The 19,543-nt window shown below is 38.7% G+C and overlaps 1 protein-coding gene across 1 annotated transcript in view; it reads right to left on the bottom strand.

The window, feature by feature from the left end:
* LOC124165876 (zinc transporter foi) overlaps window positions 1-19,543 on the bottom strand; it is a 77,438-nt gene that overhangs the window by 9,787 nt on the left and 48,108 nt on the right. The window contains exons 3-6 of the mRNA XM_046543413.1: window positions 18,223-18,950; window positions 10,193-10,290; window positions 8,470-8,710; window positions 485-654 (exon numbers count right to left, since the gene is read on the bottom strand). Coding sequence (XP_046399369.1) covers window positions 485-654; window positions 8,470-8,710; window positions 10,193-10,290; window positions 18,223-18,892 — 1,179 coding nt within the window. The 5' untranslated portion in view covers window positions 18,893-18,950. The remainder of the gene's footprint in view (window positions 1-484; window positions 655-8,469; window positions 8,711-10,192; window positions 10,291-18,222; window positions 18,951-19,543) is intronic.

Raw genomic sequence — 19,543 nt, 5'->3', positions numbered from 1 at the left:
AATTTCCGATCCGAAAGGGCTCGAAAAAAATCCTGGATCTGTCCATTCCTAATGATTATTTTTTCTAAATAGACGGGAATTTCTTTAGCACTAAGATCATTGATATTCAACTTGAAAGAATGGGAGGTTTAGGGTCGTATGATTTTTTAACGATCTTTCACAACACAAAATTGATAAGAAAGGGCATTTTTTAAAGATTCCATCTTAAATAGCCACCGAAAACATTAAACAAGGCCACTAAAGACAGAAAAAGGATGGTGGGAACAAATGCAAACATTTTTTTGTGAGTGAGAATAAAGGTTTGAAATTACAAAACTCAATATTATGAAGTCCGTATTTTCCGGTCCCGCTGATTTCATATGATCGAGAGTTTACTGTGATCAGAGAATAATGGAATGTCAAAAACATTCCACCGAGTGGTGACATGCTATTGCTCACGATATTGGAGAAGAGCACCACGAGAACGTGAGACGCCTGCACTCACATGTGGAAGGAGGTGGATGAGGGCGTCACCGCAGAGTGTTCCCACGGCGAGAGCCACGAGGAACTGCAGCAACTGGTGGTAGAACACCTTCTGCATCACGGGAATCACAGCCACACCCAGCAGACCACACAGGCTGATCACAATCACGCTCAGCGATGCATACAGCCACACTGCAATTAGAATCGTTCCATCTTCTATATTATTTCGACTGTCTAGATACCTTTTTCTCAACTTATACGCAACCAAACTCTACAAATGAGGTACCAAAACGCACAGAATTTACCAGAGAACATGCGACGGCATATCTTACTTCCTAAATATTGCTATTGTTTCCTAAAATTGGTTTTTAAGTAATTTAACAACAAAAACAAAAAAAACAACAAAAACCGGTAAATATTCCTGACGTTAACGGCGCACAAACTGATGCATTTGTTCATTTGCAACAATATCTCGCATTCTTTAAATAACTTTTATCAAAATGCGGCTGATTCCACATTCAAGTCTCCTGTTGATATGTAAGTAGTATGAGTCATCATGTGCATTTAACAGAGGATAGTGTAATTACTTCCAATGTTGTGTTTAAAGAGGTCCTTTGACCTCAATTTGCACATGAACATTCCAATTAAATTTGTACATAAGACCCTGCCTTTTTTTCTACATTTTAAAATTAGAAACGCGCCTACCCCTCTGTGGACCTGCATATCAAAAGAGCGGGGGAAGCCCGCTGGGAGCGGGTGCAGCACGCTCGTTCATTCTTTTATAAGCACATCCAAATTGCAGAGTCAGTCTCCATTACACCCAGTTCAAAATATCTTTGCGGCAGAGCAGGAGTGGCTAGAGCAAGTGGGAGGGCCTTAAATGAGAGCCCAGACACTTTTGGGTAAGCTTCACTGATGGGGGAGAAAGAGGGAGCCAAGTTAACATTGCCAAATGTAATTAGACACCCTCAGAAACATCATTGGTAGCCACAGGTATTTTAAGCCCAGCACCTAAGCAATATCCCATCTAACTATGGAGAGGTTTCAGGATAATCGCTTCAAAGGTGCCGGAAATGACTACATAGCTAACACTATGTGTCTGGCACCAATGGCGAAAAGCATACCAGTGCAAAGCATTGTCTCATGAGCTGGGAGTGGAATGGAATTGGGGAATACAGCGAAGAATGCATTACATTGAGTTAGGATGGAATAAGTCAAGAGCTATGAGAGAACTCTAAAGGTTTGGCAACACTGTTGGCAGTTTGTCACGGTTCCCACCATGACTTCAGCGCCATCGTTGATCGGCTGTTGGTGGATTTTTTTGGATGTGACCTCGGGCTTGACAAAATTTAAAGACTACCCACATTCAAGAAGTCTGCAATGTGTGGAGTTGTTCCACGTGATTGTGAAACCGCCTATTGTCTTTGTCGGAATATGAAATAGATGTTATTCAATTTTTTTATCCTGTGCCTGTCAATTGTATGTCGTACCTTTTTTCTGCTGGTGTATCTTGAGTACTATGCACTTGGCACCCTACTCTTAAATTTGAAGCCAAAATTAGGGAACCACCCCACTCTACCATCGGTGGTACGTTCACCTTACTACAGCAGACTATTGTTATTATGAAGTTCACGGGACCGAGAAACCAGATATTCGTAATAACACAGTTCATTAGTACGTTTCTTTTAGGAATCGTTGAAAAAAAAAACAGTATATTATAAACGCTATTAAATTACTCTGAAATATATATAAACAGGAAAATTTGCTTCAGTTTCTCAATAGAAGAATGCAGCATGATGCAATCAAGGGTTGATATCTTCCCAAATACAGTATGTCCTCCATATATGAACTAGATGCGTTCCTAGACCTTGTTCGTAAGTTGATAAACCAACAGTCCGGCCACCAGTTGCTTGAAGACAGGGAGGATGGTCTAGACCGGAGTTGGGTGCAAGGTTGCTAAGCAAGAGTGTGAAACACCTACGTCAATTGTAAACAAAAGGGTTCCGTGAAGAAAGGAGCAGGAAGGGACGACGAGCGTGAAGGACCCAGAGGAAGAATCCCTTCCTTTGGAGGTTCGAAGAAAGGGCTTGTTTCAGTGCTTCATATGCATGTGACAACGTTGCATGACTAGCGAGGATGCGAGGTGCATTTTGAGGGCAGTGGTTGGCAGCAAACCGTGCTGGCAAAGGGTTCTCCGCTCCTTCTTTTGCACTGTCATCGGACAACTCTCCCCGACCAAAAAATGATTGAAAAAAGAATTCAGGCTTGAAGCACATGAATATTGCAGAATGCCTCGGGTTGTCCGCAGCACATGACAATAGGGGTGGGTGTAGAGCAAGCTACCAGGGGAAAACAAGAAGTGGGATGAAGCCGAGGATCAGGTGGGCATGCCACTGACGTTGTAGAAAGGAAATACTCAATTAGCCGTATAATTCTCCCTGCTCGTCTACCTTGCAAGTCAGAAATGTTACTGCGTTGGTGTGCGGGATGGGGGAGAATTTCCCCGCAGAGACCAAATACCAGCCTCTCAACCGGAAAGCCCAAAAAACACACACACATTCACTCACAACAAACATACACAACAAGGTCCTTTGTGGGGGCTGAAGGGACCTCCAATAAGGATTCTCGCTCCACAAAAAACCGGGAATCTTCACAGGATGGGCCTGTTAGAGATGGCCAGTGATTTGTGGAAACACATGCACTCAATAAGCAGTCACTCACACATTCACTCACCTATAGATGGCTTTGATGTTCCGGGAGAAAAAATATTGCTCCAAGAGAGTGTCGTCAGGGATTGGCATGGGGAAGAGGAAAACACAAGTATACGTATTTCGGCTATAAAGTGGTTCGGCTTCAGCGTGCTGATGGAAGAACCAAATGCACTCACAACACGAGGCTGAAAGTGGAGGGGACAACGTAAGGCTGAAAGTGGAGGGGATGGGAGGACAACCAAAATATAAATAGGAATGGGGAGGGTTGAAGATGAAGGGGCCAATGGGGGAGGACTAAAACAGCATTGGGTGTTAAAACACAAGAGGGGAACCAATGACGGAAGTGAAGTGATTGGCTGGTGGCGTAGTGGGCTAATGGAGGAGGGGGGTTAAGGCAAGGGAGAGGGGGGGGGTTGGAATGTGGGAAGGGGGAGGGGGTGAGGAGACTTGAGAGAATTTTTTAACAGTCGTTGAGTGTTTGTGCCACGGATGTGTGGTTTTCGAAACCAGGCCTTGCATGGAGCATTAATAATACGAATACAACCATGTTATCGCTGCTAAAAAGATCACGAACTGGCGAAGAAAGCTCTCATTGAGTCCAGAAAGCACTCTAAAATAACAGAATAACTGCTTAAATAAGAAAATATTGTTTGTTTTAGGTAAATTATGAACATTGCAAGACATTTGAGAGAAAGTTTGGGTTATCCGTGTTTTCCGATCATTCGTACCGTCTCTCCCCGTCACACAACAGCAGGAACGCAACCTAGCCAATTATTCCTGAATTGATCGTTTTCCTGCATTCATCGTTTTTTTTTTCGTCCATCCCCCTGCAAAACGATAGATCGAGGTTCCACTGTGCTGATGGACAGTTAAAGGGCTAGAAATAGAGTTAATAACAGAATCATGTGCCATTAAACTGAAAACTCATTTAGTATGATAGATGATTTATTGGCATTTGGGAAAGAAAAATAAAGTAATAAGTTAAAAAGACATTGTGTAAGTGGCTAAAATAGGGATTTAAGTCTACAAAACAATTTGTAAATGACCATTTACAAGAATAGAAATAATGCCGATAAAGTTAGTAACCAGAATTATGTATAAACATTTTTAAAAGAATTTAAAATGAGATTTTTAAAATGTTGGAATTATACTTTAAAAAAATGCAATGTGTAATATTGTATGTTAAAGAAAAAAAATGTTTAGACTGATGATATGCCATTGTCTGTAAAGGGGAAGTGTTAATAGTTAAATTTAAAATATGTGTGCCAGGCAGTGTTTTTTTGCTATAGTTAGAGTTTATTTACTTAAAAAAGCATAAATGTTGTGATCATAGTTGAAAGAGTGGCCATCTTATGAGAATAAAGAGCACACTTATTAAGACACAGGGATATATTTTTAAGACACCTAACGCCTTCCTTTCATCTCTCATTGCCCTACATCTGGTGAGGATGATCTGGGAACTGCAAGCTAGCAGAGACGTTGGTCGTCAAGAAGGCACGCAGTTGTCTTGGGACGATGTGCGGGACTGTTGAGAGAATGAGGAACTTGCATGGGTCGTAGATTGCTCTAAAAACTATTTTGAATGAGTAAAATGGGATGCGACATCGGGATGATGAAGTACAAGCGTTTCACTTCGTATGTTTTAGTTATCAGAAAAATGGATGATAACTTTGCCACTCGTTCGAATAGTACACCTGAAATCCATCTACATCTACATAATACCCCGCAAGCCACCTAAAAGGCGTGTGGCATAGGGTGTTAGGACACCACCTTTTTTTTAGGACACCAAAAATTGATGCCACGACCCTCATAGAAATTGTTAAGAGAAATTATTTCTATACGTCGGTGGCAAATCGAGATGTAAAAGAAACTTGTAATACTAGAGGATAACGATCGTAAGCTGTGCTGTTGAATTTGGCAACGCCGAATTAGCGGAGAAGGTAGTCCTATCCGTCCTTTGGTACGAATTCACAGCAAAACAGTCTGCACACAATCCACATGTGAGATCGCGAATCGGTTCCGCTGCCAACACACACAAGCCACAACCTATTTCAATAATATAGGTAAATCCATAAACAATATACTAGCATATACCATAAAAATATGCTGGGAAATAGGCAAATAGTCTTATCAAAAACTGGAAGTCACTGTCACATTCTTATATTCATCACGTACAACTTACAATAACAGAGCTCGTTATGGTGGAAACAACTATTTATTCACTGATTTAAACCCTTAAATTAGCCCACACAAGTGACACAGGTGACTTTTCTCATTACTATTCGTAGAAATAATGGAATAACAAACTTCACACACAGTTTTTATTTCAATAGCTTGATCGTGAAATGTCATATCTACGGTGAACAACGGAGGCTAACACGCCACTGACAATTTTTACACTACTGTTAGACATTTGTCGATAGCGTAATAGCACTTTTCACATTCAATCACGATGGAACACTGATAACTCTTGGCCGATATTTTTCAACCTTGTCAAACTTTGTGCATTACAACCACTGGCACTGTGATTATTATCAGTAGCTTAACGGGAGATGTCACGCTGAAAATAACACTATTTTGGCACAAAAATGTTCCTAGATGTCTTCAGTCAGCGAGCAAAAGTTGCATTGACTGGAACTCACCCCATAATACAAGCACAGACAGTCCTAAACGACGAATTCTACGGTACCTACGAATAAACGGATGAAGTTATTGTATATAAAAGCATAGCGGACATTAGTAAACATCAAAATCGTTCTAATTACATACTTAAATGAATGATATGCCGTCGATAACATCAACTGACAATTAACGTATCCCCCTTCCAACGGCCTTGGCTCAGACTCCTACAAAGATGTTATTTAGGCATTGTAAAATTTTTGGTTTAACTACTCCAGTTTTATATTTTATGCCCTGACTCAGATATTAATATTATAAATAATGCAAAATATGAGGGCTTCCAAGCCTCTTTCGTCGGATATTTATCTTTAAATATAAAATAATCAACGCGTCTAACAAACGAAGCTCTCACAACTGCTGGCAACTATTACAAACAATCACAACAATAGCTTCGCGTGATGTTTAGGCACCTTTGACGTCATCGAGGCTTCGTTAGCAGTGGCTTGGGGGGTGAGGGAGTTTTTCCCGCGCTTTAAAATTCGTTATATTTACCATTGAATATCTCGCGAAGGAAAACTCAGATATACATGGGGTTTTCTTTGTTGTATTCAGAAAATAATTTTCTGTCCGTCTGTGAAATAAAAAAAATTCATGCAAGTTCCCCATTGTATCTTAAAGCAAACTAACTAGATTTATGGAAAAGAAAGGGGATTGCTTCTAATTCTCCTTCAACTCCTTTCCTTGCATTCCCACTGTGCTCTCTGGTAAACTTGAGTGATTTACGGTAAATTATATTTGAATATTAATCACATAATTTATGCTTGGCACACCCTAACAAGCTTTATTAAGGTGCACTGACATATTTTTCAGGTGTTCTTTCAACTTGACAATGTTATCTAAAATTACTTCCAATAGTTAACATTAAATGCTAATATTTTTCAGGACAGTCTTGTGGAATACCTTAGTACAGTAATATTAATAATTAGTACAGGCATCCCCTGAGTTACGTATGTCTCGACTTACGTAAATCCGTACTTACGTAAGCGATAACCGTATTTCAAATGATTACGTTAATTTTGGAATGCTAGCGCGAAGAAGTAGATATTCGCTCGTACAACCCATGGTAGAAAAAATATCGAATAGTTATCGAGTTTTTTACGTGCTAAAAATAACAAAGTGACCCATTTTTGTCATTTCTCGAATTTTCCTTAATTTCTGTAGAAAAATCGCTTAATCTTAAGTCAGCAATCAACGTGATAATTTTGCAGTTCTAGCAATGGATGTGGTAGCGCTCATTCCTGTACGATACAACTTGTTATACAGCATGCACACCCGAACTCCGACTTTTAACTATTTAAAAATTGTATCCTTAAGTTTGGACATTTCCATCTGTGGAATTAAAAGAAAATGAAGTTAAATCATAAATCTTTATTGCGGAAAAGAATTGATCAGTACCCACGTAACGCCATTGAAATTTTGAGTGTTGGCAATGAACGCCGCGAAAAAGTTAAGAAAAAGTTGACACACGATATTAATTGCGTAATTGTTTACATGTTTCTGGCGGAAAATTTTATTAAGCTGCATTTTCTCGTTCTCTCATATTGTGTGCAACTGTAAATGAATATTGCGTCATTGAAAGCTTTTCCCCACAAACTTTGTTGCACGCTAATGACGGAGTTGGCTGAATAAAAGCTCACTTTTAATTAGCTTCATGCTTTGGAAATACTCTTCGATGTTTCCAGCGAAGTAAATATTCAAGTGACGATATTTTGGCAACGTCTTTTCTCACCTATGATGGCTCCTGCAACGTATAATTTACCCATCCGATACCAAGATAAGTAATGAATTAGTAAATTTTTATTTGTACTCGAAGCACTTTCGCCCACCCCTAGGATTGTTTCGAATGTGAAATAAGTTATGTATACTAATTTTGGCGAAGATACGACGAAATTCGGAGATTCGATAAAACTAAACCGTCACCGATATTTTCATGTTATTTTATTGAGATATGAGAGAATGAAAGTATATTTCAATGCGCGAAAGATTGAGTGTATGTGCGTGTGAATGTATGTAAGAATATAGTAATTTACTGGTATTTTTTTGTGTGTTATTTGCTCGTAATCCAAGACACTCCTCCTGCGTGTATTAACTGTGACAGTGAAACCACCAGATTCATCGATCAACGTAATATATAAAAGGCAGAAGATATAATGATTATAGGTAGGTAGACGATGCATACTTTGAGCCCTTAGATCGCAGTATAACATAATGAATCAATTTAAGTATTCAGTTTAGTAATGTAGCGTTGAGATACCATACTTTCCCAAATCCACGCGATCGGTCAACTCTGGGAATGATATTACGCATTTTGATTGGCAATGCTCGAGATGCAACTCTCAGACAATATTAATGTTTATCGATTTTGTATCTAATAACGTAAGAATACGCGGTAGAGTTCATGAATATCGCAGTGAATCGAATGAAACTTCACCGAGAATTTACCGCACATTTCTCCGCTGAGAATTTCACCGCGCCGATCGCAATCTCTGAAGCACTAACGCCAAGGTTCGACTTATGTAAATTTCGACTTAAGCAGAGTCTGCCGGAATGCATCTCTTACGTAACTTGAGGGATGCCTGTACAGTAATATTTGTTCAAAAAAAGTGTTTAAGCTGACCTTTGAGGTCGCTGCTAGGAGGACCATGAGTTGGCTCCATTTCCTGCTCTTCCGAATCATCATGGGCATGATGAGTGGACGTGGGGTTTTCCAATTCTTGCACCCTGGATTCAGCCACACCCAAAGCACCATAAAGGATTGCTGGGCACAAGCGATGCACGAATTCTGTCTGGTTGACTTGAACGTTGCCTTCCACGCCATCTACTTCAGCAATCGAGAGTATTTCTGGGCCAGTCAGGCACTACAGCAGCCATGCAAGACGTAAGAATTAAAATCAGAGGGAAATAGTGAAAAAATCAATCATTTGGGAGAGATCCAAGTATCACATGAGCACATTTGTGGCCATTCCCTCCATTGAGGTAGGCAACGATAAGCATTTGCCAAATCCCCCCCCCCTCCCACTTGCCTCCATAACATTTCTGGATGTCTTTCTGTCTACATGAAAAGGAAACCAGATAATTTATAAAATTTTTGAAGTGCTTCTTTAGCAAGGTCACATTAATATTAAAAAGCATACCATAAAAGTATTTAAGTGGTATTTATAAATAAATTACTAATGGTGTGCTCTTGCAATTTGCCAAGTTGGACCTACTTCAGGGTGGTTTCATCCATTGCCATAACTGGCCATGGTTGAAACAATAGAAGAAAGTAATGTTTCAGCATCCGTGTTTATACAAAACATATTATCATGAAAAACACCTGATTATCTGTAAGAAATGATTATGCTCAACCAGAGGGAAGTTTGCAGAGCATTAAGATACAGAAGTCTATTTGAAATTACCAAATGCATACGGACTGTCAACCCTAAAATCTGCTTTAAAAATACAGATTGATATACCCGATTGAATAATTAAATGCTTTTCTGCAAGTCAATTCAAAATTACAATGCCCAGAAAAATACAAAGGCAATTAATGCTCACTGTAATACCAGGCCGCCCTCAATGGCGGTGGGGTAACTTCCTTGCTTTCCAAACTAGAGGTCACAGGTTTGAATCTCCCCCAGTTGACTTAACATCACCCAGGGCATGGGTGTGTGTGATTGTCCTACGAGTGAAATATGAGGAAGGACTATTTGCAGTCCTTATTTTGTACGTATAAATAAAAAAACAAACAAATGAATGTAATTTATACATGTTTAGTAATATGGTGTATATTCATCAGGTATAGTGAATTTTTCACATCTAGGTTATGATCCTGTTTCCAAGGCACAGCATGTTACAAGTCACATTGTTGGGGAGGGTAGGGGGAGCCTAACCCTCCAACTCAAATGGTAATTTGGCTGAAAAAAAAAAGAAATAAACCTGTAGAAATGCCAAAAAAATTTAAGTCAACCATAGTCCTTAAAATGCTGTTTCCTGAGGCTAATTTAAACATTTTCCATGTTTCACTGGGGGGTATTCAATAGTCCCAAAATCTCCAGCAAGATTGCTTCCCCTCCAAAATAAAACTCTTAAACTGTGCCCATGCTTAGAAGAAGATGGGCTGGTGGAGTGACCGACAGCATACCTTACCTACAATTAGGAAAACAGGGTTCAAATCCCATCTATTCCAAATGATTAATTTGAGGCAAATTTACAGTTGTTTTATGCTTTGGTTTTGTTCTCATTGAAGGGAAAAATTGTGTAAATAATGCATGTTCCATAGGACATGGCCCTTGAACAAAAAAATCATTATCATTATTATAATTATTAGAGTATGTAGATGGACTAGCAAGGGCACTTACATGCCATTGGGATGAGGTGGTGTTGCTGGCGGCAGTGGAGTGCTGGGGGGTCGAGGCATTCCTCGGCAGTCTAAAGGGCATCTTGCCATCTTGGAGCTCTGTGCATAGAGAGAAAGAGGCTTTAACATTATGCCTGCGTTGATCAAAGGCCACTGCTATGCAATCAGTTGCCCTTCAGTATAATATCTTGGTGAATCAGACAACTTAAATAAAGCATATTTAACAAGAAGATCAAACAGGCAGTATCAGTCATAGCCACCCTTTTGATCTAGGTCACCAGCTAGGCCCTTGAGAATTCCATTTGAGATCCCCAGTTTTTCACACAAAATGTATATTTTTACATATAAAATAATGATTATTTTCACATAAATTATAAGAGAATGTTTTTTTTTGGCATAATATTTTAACAACCATAAGCAACAACGGTAAAAAAAATTTCAATAGAAAATCAAAGCACCCTCCTTTCATGGATTTGTAAGTAATGCAGCACTGGAGCTCAGGATCAAGTTTACATTTTGGTCGAGCTCAAGATATCTGTTATTAATAGCTTTGATATCATAAACAGCTTTGATAGAGAAGGATCGAAAAAGCAAAAAATAACACTAGTGCCTTTCCACCACAGCCATTGCAAAGGGTAGATAACAGAAAAAGAAATTTCTAAATTTATCTAATTATAAAAACATGGTAATCTCTGTAATTGAAGGAAAGCTATGTGACAACTCAAAGGAAATTTCAATTTGAAACTTGCCGATGAAGGAATTCTCTGCACACCACTGATTTACACTCCACCTATATATATATGACCTATAGGAACACTACATACATACTTACATAGAAAACATTGTACCAACCTTTGGTGATTAAAGGAATGTACAATGGAACAACACAAGAGGGCTAGCAAGGAACCTGAGTCACGAAAGTGCTTCCCATGGACAATATCACTCACACTTCATACATGCATTGCCAACAATAAAAAACTGAGCTACTTGAAATCTCCAATAACCTTATGGCTTTAAAGAGCTTATTTTTTGCAATACAAAAATTAATAGTAGGCAACCCACATTCTAGCCCAGGTAATAGCCGCTAACATAAAGTATCAGCCCAGTTGGATTTAAAGGTGCAGTAACGACAATACATACACGAGTACAAATTCTCATGTCAAGATTAAAATAATTGAAAAAAAAAAAAATCCCTTCAAAATTCGATGGAATTTAAGTCCAGATGAAAAACATTCAATGGAATAGAGAGAGTTAACACTCGACAAGCATTTCTGCGTCACACATTGCTATTTAACACAAATTCCCTGAGTGACACACACGACTCAATGGACACCACTGGGAAACTCATTTAAGAGCTCAATTCCCTGCTTGTTTTGGAAGTGTATTGTGGGTTTCTGACAGCTGGCAATAACTGAGATTGTGGAGAGGAGCATATTGCAAATGTAAGAGTCATTTCTCCAGATCCATCCATGACTGGTACATGATATTTGTTTTCTTTTTTTGGCCACCTAAGTGTGTACTTGGGTTGCAGATTATTCAAAAATATGCAAGGAGAATGAAAAGACAAGAGGCTTGTGTGCTTTTTAGTCAAACCATTAAAAAATATGTATTTCTTTGAAAGTTTTTATACCGCTAATTTCCCCTCTGGTATACCATATAACATTTAATACCAAATTAAATCTCAACTGCTATTTTATTGTCATTTAATTCTCCTATTCACAGGTATTGCACTATGTGTATTTTTAACTTCCTTACTGATGGGTCAGACATGAGTGTACCAAGATATTTACCGAATCAATATATCTACTTAAGTCACAAAGATGTGTCTTTTGATTGACTAATCTAATATTCACAATCTGTAAAAACCAAACTGGCCATCAAATTGGTATTTATAAATAAACTATGTATGGTTTCAGATGTGTTCCGCATGTTTTTGAAACACTTCCACTGATGTATCCCCTCATAAGCTTCCATAGTGTGAAGCAGTTATGAGTAAATAGGTGATTGTCCAGTGGTGTGTTTCCATCAATTCATATATATTTGTTGTATCACTCCATTATACAATCTGTCACACACAAACATACCAGTATTAAACATGAGTCAGAGAGCTGGACAGAATTTTCGTTTATGAGGAGATAAGATAAAACCAACAACCACAGACACTGACTATTTCCATTTGTTAAGTAGTCCATCCACATTATTGTGAAACAAGACACACAAAACCACCAACACTCCATCTGATGATTGCATATCCATGGCATACACCCACAGGCATTATTATTAATTAAATGCAGAGAAGTACTCAAATAGCCAACATGCATGGTATCCACCCTCACCAATTAATGTCAAGGTAACCGTTTGTTACGTTATCTTGAAAGCGATGCAAGTTGACAATTGCTTAACCAATGGCAACGCCACTGACGCGAGCACACACTAAACATTTCCAGTGAGCAGTGTGGGCTCCGTGAGGAAGTAACTGCGAACAGAATACACAAGTTTAACAGAAGGAAAACATGATGACCAAGGCAGACAGCCCCAGCAAGAGCTTCACTAAAAAATTCCACAAAATCAATTCATTCAGAATAGAACTTGGTACATGGAAGGTAAAGACAATTTTAAAATCTTCATCACCCATCTTTCCTCCCATAAAATTCAAAGAAAAAAAGACAGTTCCACTTTTTACGAGTTGTTAATGTCATTAGAGTTCTGGTTCATGAGTTTTGGTTCATGAGAGAGGAACGATCATAGCTGGAAGGAATTGCTTGCAAGAGTGTCAGCGATTATGAATCACGTGAGAGTGATAGGAGGGAAGGACAAGCAACCTCATCATCAACTTATCTGGGAAACAGTTAAGGCCATTGACTTTCGTCGCCAATGGCTTGCAATGTAGGTGACAGAGAAACAGAAAAATATAAGTGTCTCTATTTTTTAAGCTCATTCGCAACAATTAAATATTCATGAATGAGTACATCAATTTAAAGAATTGCATGGCAGGTAAAGATAGAAAAAAATACTTGCTCACTCATCCATTCTTTCATAAATTTAGAACCGCAAAAGGATATTAGATTTTAAGAATTTCTGTCTACATACCACCCCAAATGGCATGTGGCAGGGGAAGGCATGAATACATCGGCCGTTTACCAAGAAAAAGAAAACACTTAAAAGCTCCACCTTACATTTATTAGAGTCCTTAATGTTCAGGGGGAAAACTAATTCTCATACTGTTTTTGCTGTTAGGCAAAATATCTCTCTTAATTTATCATTTCTATCAAACCTTGATATATGTATAGTGGGATTCTAATCTGATGTTCTCCATAATGCCACTTTGAATGCATAAGAGCTAATTTTATCAAGAACTACTTTTTGATTATGATCGCTAAGAAAGTCATGCATCCAATTTACTGCCACTTTATTTAACCTGTACGACTGAAATGTGTAAAGTTACCGAGTCCAACGCTTTCTTAAAATCTAAAAATAATGCATCAACTTGTCCTCTCAATTCATCACATACACGAACAACATTAATAAAGAGTGCAAGGTGCACATTGCATGATCTACCTTTCCAACAACCTTGCCTACAGCCATTAGGCAAGTTACAAATTTGCCCAGGAAAGTCATCATTTTGCTGACAATGATATTATAATTTTCAAGAATCTTGTTCATGATTGAAGTTAATATCAAAGTTAATACTGATCAAAGATATTGGTCGATTGTTCCCTGGATCATGTCCGTTTCCCTTTTGCTTATTTCCAGTTCATCGGTATCTTTCCTTCATACAATGACTTAATGAATATTCTCTCCTATAAAAACTGATCTGTGGTCCGAACTCCTTGAGGACATGTGCAGTTATTGCCTATGGACCTGGAAATTTATTAATTTTTATCAATTGTAGGTGTTTAGTGATCCCATCACATTAAATAGTGATTTCTTTCATCAGTTCCTCAGAGAATGAAATGTCTAAATAACATGCAGTATCATCTGTAGTGTGTACACATTCAAAGTGGGATTTTAAGTGTTTGCTTTGTCAATCTTTTCTGTCACAAGTGTACCATCTTCATCAAATGATGAAACAACAGTCGAAGAAGTTCCAAGAAGATTTTCTTCCAGTAATTCACCAAGTGCTTTTTTTCTTTAAATTTCACAGTGTAGTATGCATTGATTTCTTGGTTTTTCAGTGTTGCACAGCACAGGTTTCTTTTGCTTCAAGCTGCAATTTTTTACCTCACATAATTGACTCTTGGAAAAAGTTATACTCTCATCTGTTTCTTAAGGTTCCTCCTAAGATTGTTGTTATACCAGCTAGGTTCTTCACTATCACATTTCAGTTGTTGCAGAATGTTCATTGATTCCTTGGTATATAACTTGCAATGAGTATTTCCATTATACATCAGTGCTTTTATCCTGTGTTTCAGCTAAGTACTAAGTCTGTGAATGAATCATTAACCCTTTCGAAACGGTGGAGTTCTCTCCCTAGCATGACTGCTGGACAGAGCCCAAAGAGACTCTTTTGTCTCCTCTGTACGTAGTATTTATGTTAGACATTTGTTAAGATGGATCTCGCAGATAATCACACCCTCTCGGCACCAACCTTTTTCGACCCTTCCTACAGAGGGGACTCCACATAATCTCGGACTCCAAGGGTAGTTGGGCTCCCTCCTTTCCTGGCTTATAACCTTACCAGCGGCATTGCTTCGCAGTCAATCACGATTCGTTTTTATGAATGGGGAACTTGCATGAATTTGTTTCATTTCACAGGCAGACAGAAAATTATTTTCTGAATTCAACAAAGAAAACTGCATGCAAATCTGATTTTTCCTTCGCGAGATATTCGATGATAAATATAACGAATTTTAAAGTGCACCAAAAACTCCCTCACCCCCCAAGCTACTGCCGACGAAGCCTCGATGACATCATAGGTGCCTAAATATAACACGAAGCAATTATTGTGATTGTTTATAATAGTAGCCAGCAGTTGTGAGAGCTTCATTTGTGAGACGTGTTGATTATTTTCTATTTAAAGCAAAATATCTGACGATAGAGGCTGGGAAGCCTTCATATTTTTTATTATATATGATATTAATATCTGAGTAAGGGCATAAAATATAAAAATGAGCAGTTAAACCATAAATGTTATGATACCTAAATAACATTGTTGTAGGAGTTTGAGCCACAGCCGATGAAAGGGGGATACATTAATTGAATGTTGATGTTATCGACGGCATATCATTCATTTAAGTATGTAATTAGACCAATTTTGATGTTTACGAATGTCCGCTATGATTTTATATACAATAACTTCATCCATTTATTTGTAGGTACTGGAGAATTCGTTGTTTAGGACTGCCTGTGCTTGTATTATGAGGTGAATTCCTGTCAATGCAACTTTTGCTTGCTGATTGGAGACATCTAGGAACATTTTTTTGTGCCAAAATAGTGTTATTTTCAACGTGACATCTCCCGTTAAGCTACAGCTAATAATCACAGTGCCAGGGTTGTAATGCACAAAGTTTGACAAGGTTGAAAAATATCGGCCAAGAGTTATCAGTGTTCCATCGTGATTGAATGTGAAAAGTGCTATTACGCTATCGACAAATGTCTAACAGTAGTGTAAAAATTGTCAGTGGCGTGTTAGCCTCCGTTGTTCACCGTAGATATGACATTTCACGATCAAGCTATTGAAATAAAAACTGTGTGTGAAGTTTGTTATTCCATTATTTCTACGAATAGTAATGAGAAAAGTCACCTGTGTCACTTGTGTGGGCTAATTTAAGGGTTTAAATCAGTGAATAAATAGTTGTTTCCACCATAACGAGCTCTGTTATTGTAAGTTGTACGTGATGAATATAAGAATGTGACAGTGACTTCCAGTTTTTGATAAGACTATTTGCCTATTTCCCAGCATATTTTTATGGTATATGCTAGTATATTGTTTATGGATTTACCTATATTATTGAAATAGGTTGTGGCTTGTGTGTGTTGGCAGCGGAACCGATTCGCGATCTCACATGTGGATTGTGTGCAGACTGTTTTGCTGTGAATTCGTACCAAAGGACGGATAGGACTACCTTCTCCGCTGATTCGGCGTTGCCAAATTCAACAGCACAGCTTACGATCGTTATCCTCTAGTATTACAAGTTTCTTTTACATCTCGATTTGCCACCGACGTATAGAAATAATTTGTCTTAACAAATTCTATGAGGGTCGAGGCATCAATTTTTGGTGTCCTAAAAAAAAGGCTGGGGTCCTAACACTCCCTGCCACATGCCTTTTAGGCCGCTTGCGGAGTATTTGTAGATGTAGATGAATTTCAGGTGTACTATTCGAACGAGCAGCAACGTTATCATCCATTTTTCTGTTAACTAAAACATGCTAAGTGAGACACTTGTCCTTCATCATCCTGATGTCGCATTATTAATATCCCAGGTAATAATCGAGGCACAATAGCAATAGAAAAACTTGCTCAAGAATAACAGAACAAAATAAAGTGACGATGAGCGGCTAAATACTCCCTCAAAACAAATTTTACATCATGCACTCAGCGTATTTTGCAACTCCCCACGGTTGTTTAGGCACCTATGATGTCACGCCTGGCCTCGGCAATGCTCGGGTGTCTTCTCGCAGTGGTCGGCTCAGTGAGTTTTTTCTCGATTTTTAAGTCAATTTTTTTACTTCTTCTGATGATGAATGGAGAAACTCTAGGTATTTTTGCGAGCTAATGTATCCATTTTACTCATTCAAAATAGTTTTTAGAGCAATTGACGACCCATGCAAGTTCCCCATTAGCTGTATGGATAATTGTTACTTGTACGTAAATTGCAGACTTTTGAATTGAATTCCTCGCTTTATTCTGAGAATCGTCAAATTTTGAAGGAAGCTCGACCATCAATATTAACACATTTAATGCAGCAACAATTTCCTTGTTGACGTTTATGCTGAAATTAAGATACAGGTTAATATTAATCGCAGAATTTAGTTTGAAAATTGTAAACGATGCTCAACAGACATAGAATTCAATTCTTAGTTTACGTTTTTTGGGAAAGGAACAATTATTTATTTTGAAAACTGACTGAATGAACAATTGAATGACCGCGGTCCCTTACCACAAAGAGGGGTAATATAAGATGTGGGGTACCTGCGAAAAAATTAATTGTTCTGATTTCAATGCAACGATAGAGGATCTCGAAAAAAAAGTAAAGCGTCAAACTGGGAAAAGCAGTTGTCCATTCTTACGCTTGTGCCAACAAGATGGACTAAATCAAAAACTGCTTAAGTATGCAATGCAATTGAATACCAAGTGAAGTAGTGAGATCTGAGGTAAAGGAAAGGAACTTCCAGATGTGACCCAGAAAAAAATAAAACAGCTAGCTGATATTACCAAAAAAGATGTAATTAACTTTTATGAAAGTGATGAGTTTAGCAGCATTTGTCCTGGAGAGAAAGGCACTGCGAAAATTTGCAAAAAAGGCAAAATTTCGTTTTACTTACTGATTTCGCGGTATTTCGTTTTCTTTCATGATATCACATCTGGTGATTTTCATGGATCTGTAGCTATTGGAATAAAAACCGGCAAATGCAAGGAAGGCAATGGGGAGTTCTGCATTGTACTATATATAAAATGTTAGCATTATAACTGTGTGATCACCAAAAGAGTCAAAGTTTGAAATGAAGCTGCATATAAGGGTGGGCCAATGACATCAGAAATGATTCCTTGCTGCTGCGGCATCACACACAAAGCTGAAAATAAGACATGCATCTCCCAGAATTTTCTTGGAACAAGAATAAATACTTAATATATTATCCTTAGTTTCGCACTTATTAATTCTTGGAACCTAACTTTTAGCCATTAAATAGTGGCTAATTCATGCAGCAGAGGCCTTTGGCGTGGATGCCTGCACAGCAAGAGGCCGTTGCCATCAAATTTTAACTCTCGGCACCCATGTCTAGTAGCACATCATTCTGACACCTACAATCATAATAAAATATCTCCACTGTGGACTAAATATAAATTAACAAGAATTAAGAACAGACTACCTGACTGTGAGCAGGAAACTCCGTGCGCTGCAGCCGCGACCCTTTCGCTCGGCACCTCAGAGTGATGATTGCCGTCGACTCTCCTCCGGTCAGCACTGCCAACCCCATCGCCACTCAGTGGCTCTCTCCACTTGAGCACTGCCAGCATCTTCTTGAAGCCATCAATGCTGATCACTCTCCCATCGCCATACTCTCTGAAAATCTCGTCGAGGAACTCATTCGATGAAAGGGGGCTCACAATATGATTGGCTGATCTCCGAGATCGTCCCCCGACGTGGCTTAACGATGCACGTAGGCTCCCCAACCGCTGGTCCCAATGACTTTCCTCATGTGACACGACACCTTCACTTGCCGCATGATGACTCGAGAGGGGGGAGAGCATTCCAGGGACAGTCACGGATTTGGAGAGAGCGGAGCCATTGTCCAGAGACTGCTCACTCGGGGAGGAGGAAGGAAAGGCACCCTTTGAGAGGAGTTTGTTCCCGTTGGGCAGCACGTGGCTCATGGAGGCATCTGGTGGTCGGCCCATCTTCGACTGCCCATTGTGGTGAAAAGGCGCTCTCGGCAGCTGCGGCCCGTGGAGGGAACAATGGGAATGAGAGGCGCACAATATGCACAGCACACACACCGTCGTCACGAGTTTATCACAATCACTGCTTCCACCGCCCATGTCTACTCGTTCAATGTCTACAACATCAATGTCATTTAAGGGAGCTGCAGGGATTCTCCTGTCAAACAAATTATCATTTCAATCCACCTTTCTCAAGATGAAGTCAAAATTGGAACTCCCCCCCAAAGAATGCTAGATGCATTAAAATTAAATTAAATTAAAATAAAATACAACTGCACTTTTCCGGAACTACTTTCAATACATACAATGGGCGCATATCCGCTCACTGGCACAAGGCCTTTATGAAGACCATATTTGGAGAAGTGCAATTGCATTTTATTTCAATATGCAAACTCTCACTATATCTCGCCTGAATCAAATGTAAGAAATATTATAAAATTAGTAAATTTAAATTGAGCGCTATTAATACACTGAATATAGTGATTTGAATAAAATCATTATATGGTTGTTATTTTTGTTTTTGCTATAGCTGACTTATTCAATATACGAGGGGTGTTTTTAAAGTAAGTACTGTTTTGACATAAAAAAACAACAAGTAATTTTTTTCAAAAATAATTTATTCACTTGAAAGGCCATACTTTACTGTTCTAAATAATTCCCATTACTATTGAGGCATTTATCATATCTTGGGACCAGCTTTTGTATGCCATCGTCAAAGAAGCTTGCCGCCTAATTAGAAAACCACTGCTT

The sequence above is a fragment of the Ischnura elegans genome, chromosome 9, assembly GCF_921293095.1.
Source record: "Ischnura elegans chromosome 9, ioIscEleg1.1, whole genome shotgun sequence".
Taxonomy (NCBI): domain Eukaryota; kingdom Metazoa; phylum Arthropoda; class Insecta; order Odonata; family Coenagrionidae; genus Ischnura; species Ischnura elegans.
Note: the sequence above shows the minus strand (reverse complement) of the source record. Positions and strands in the feature narration are given on the sequence as shown.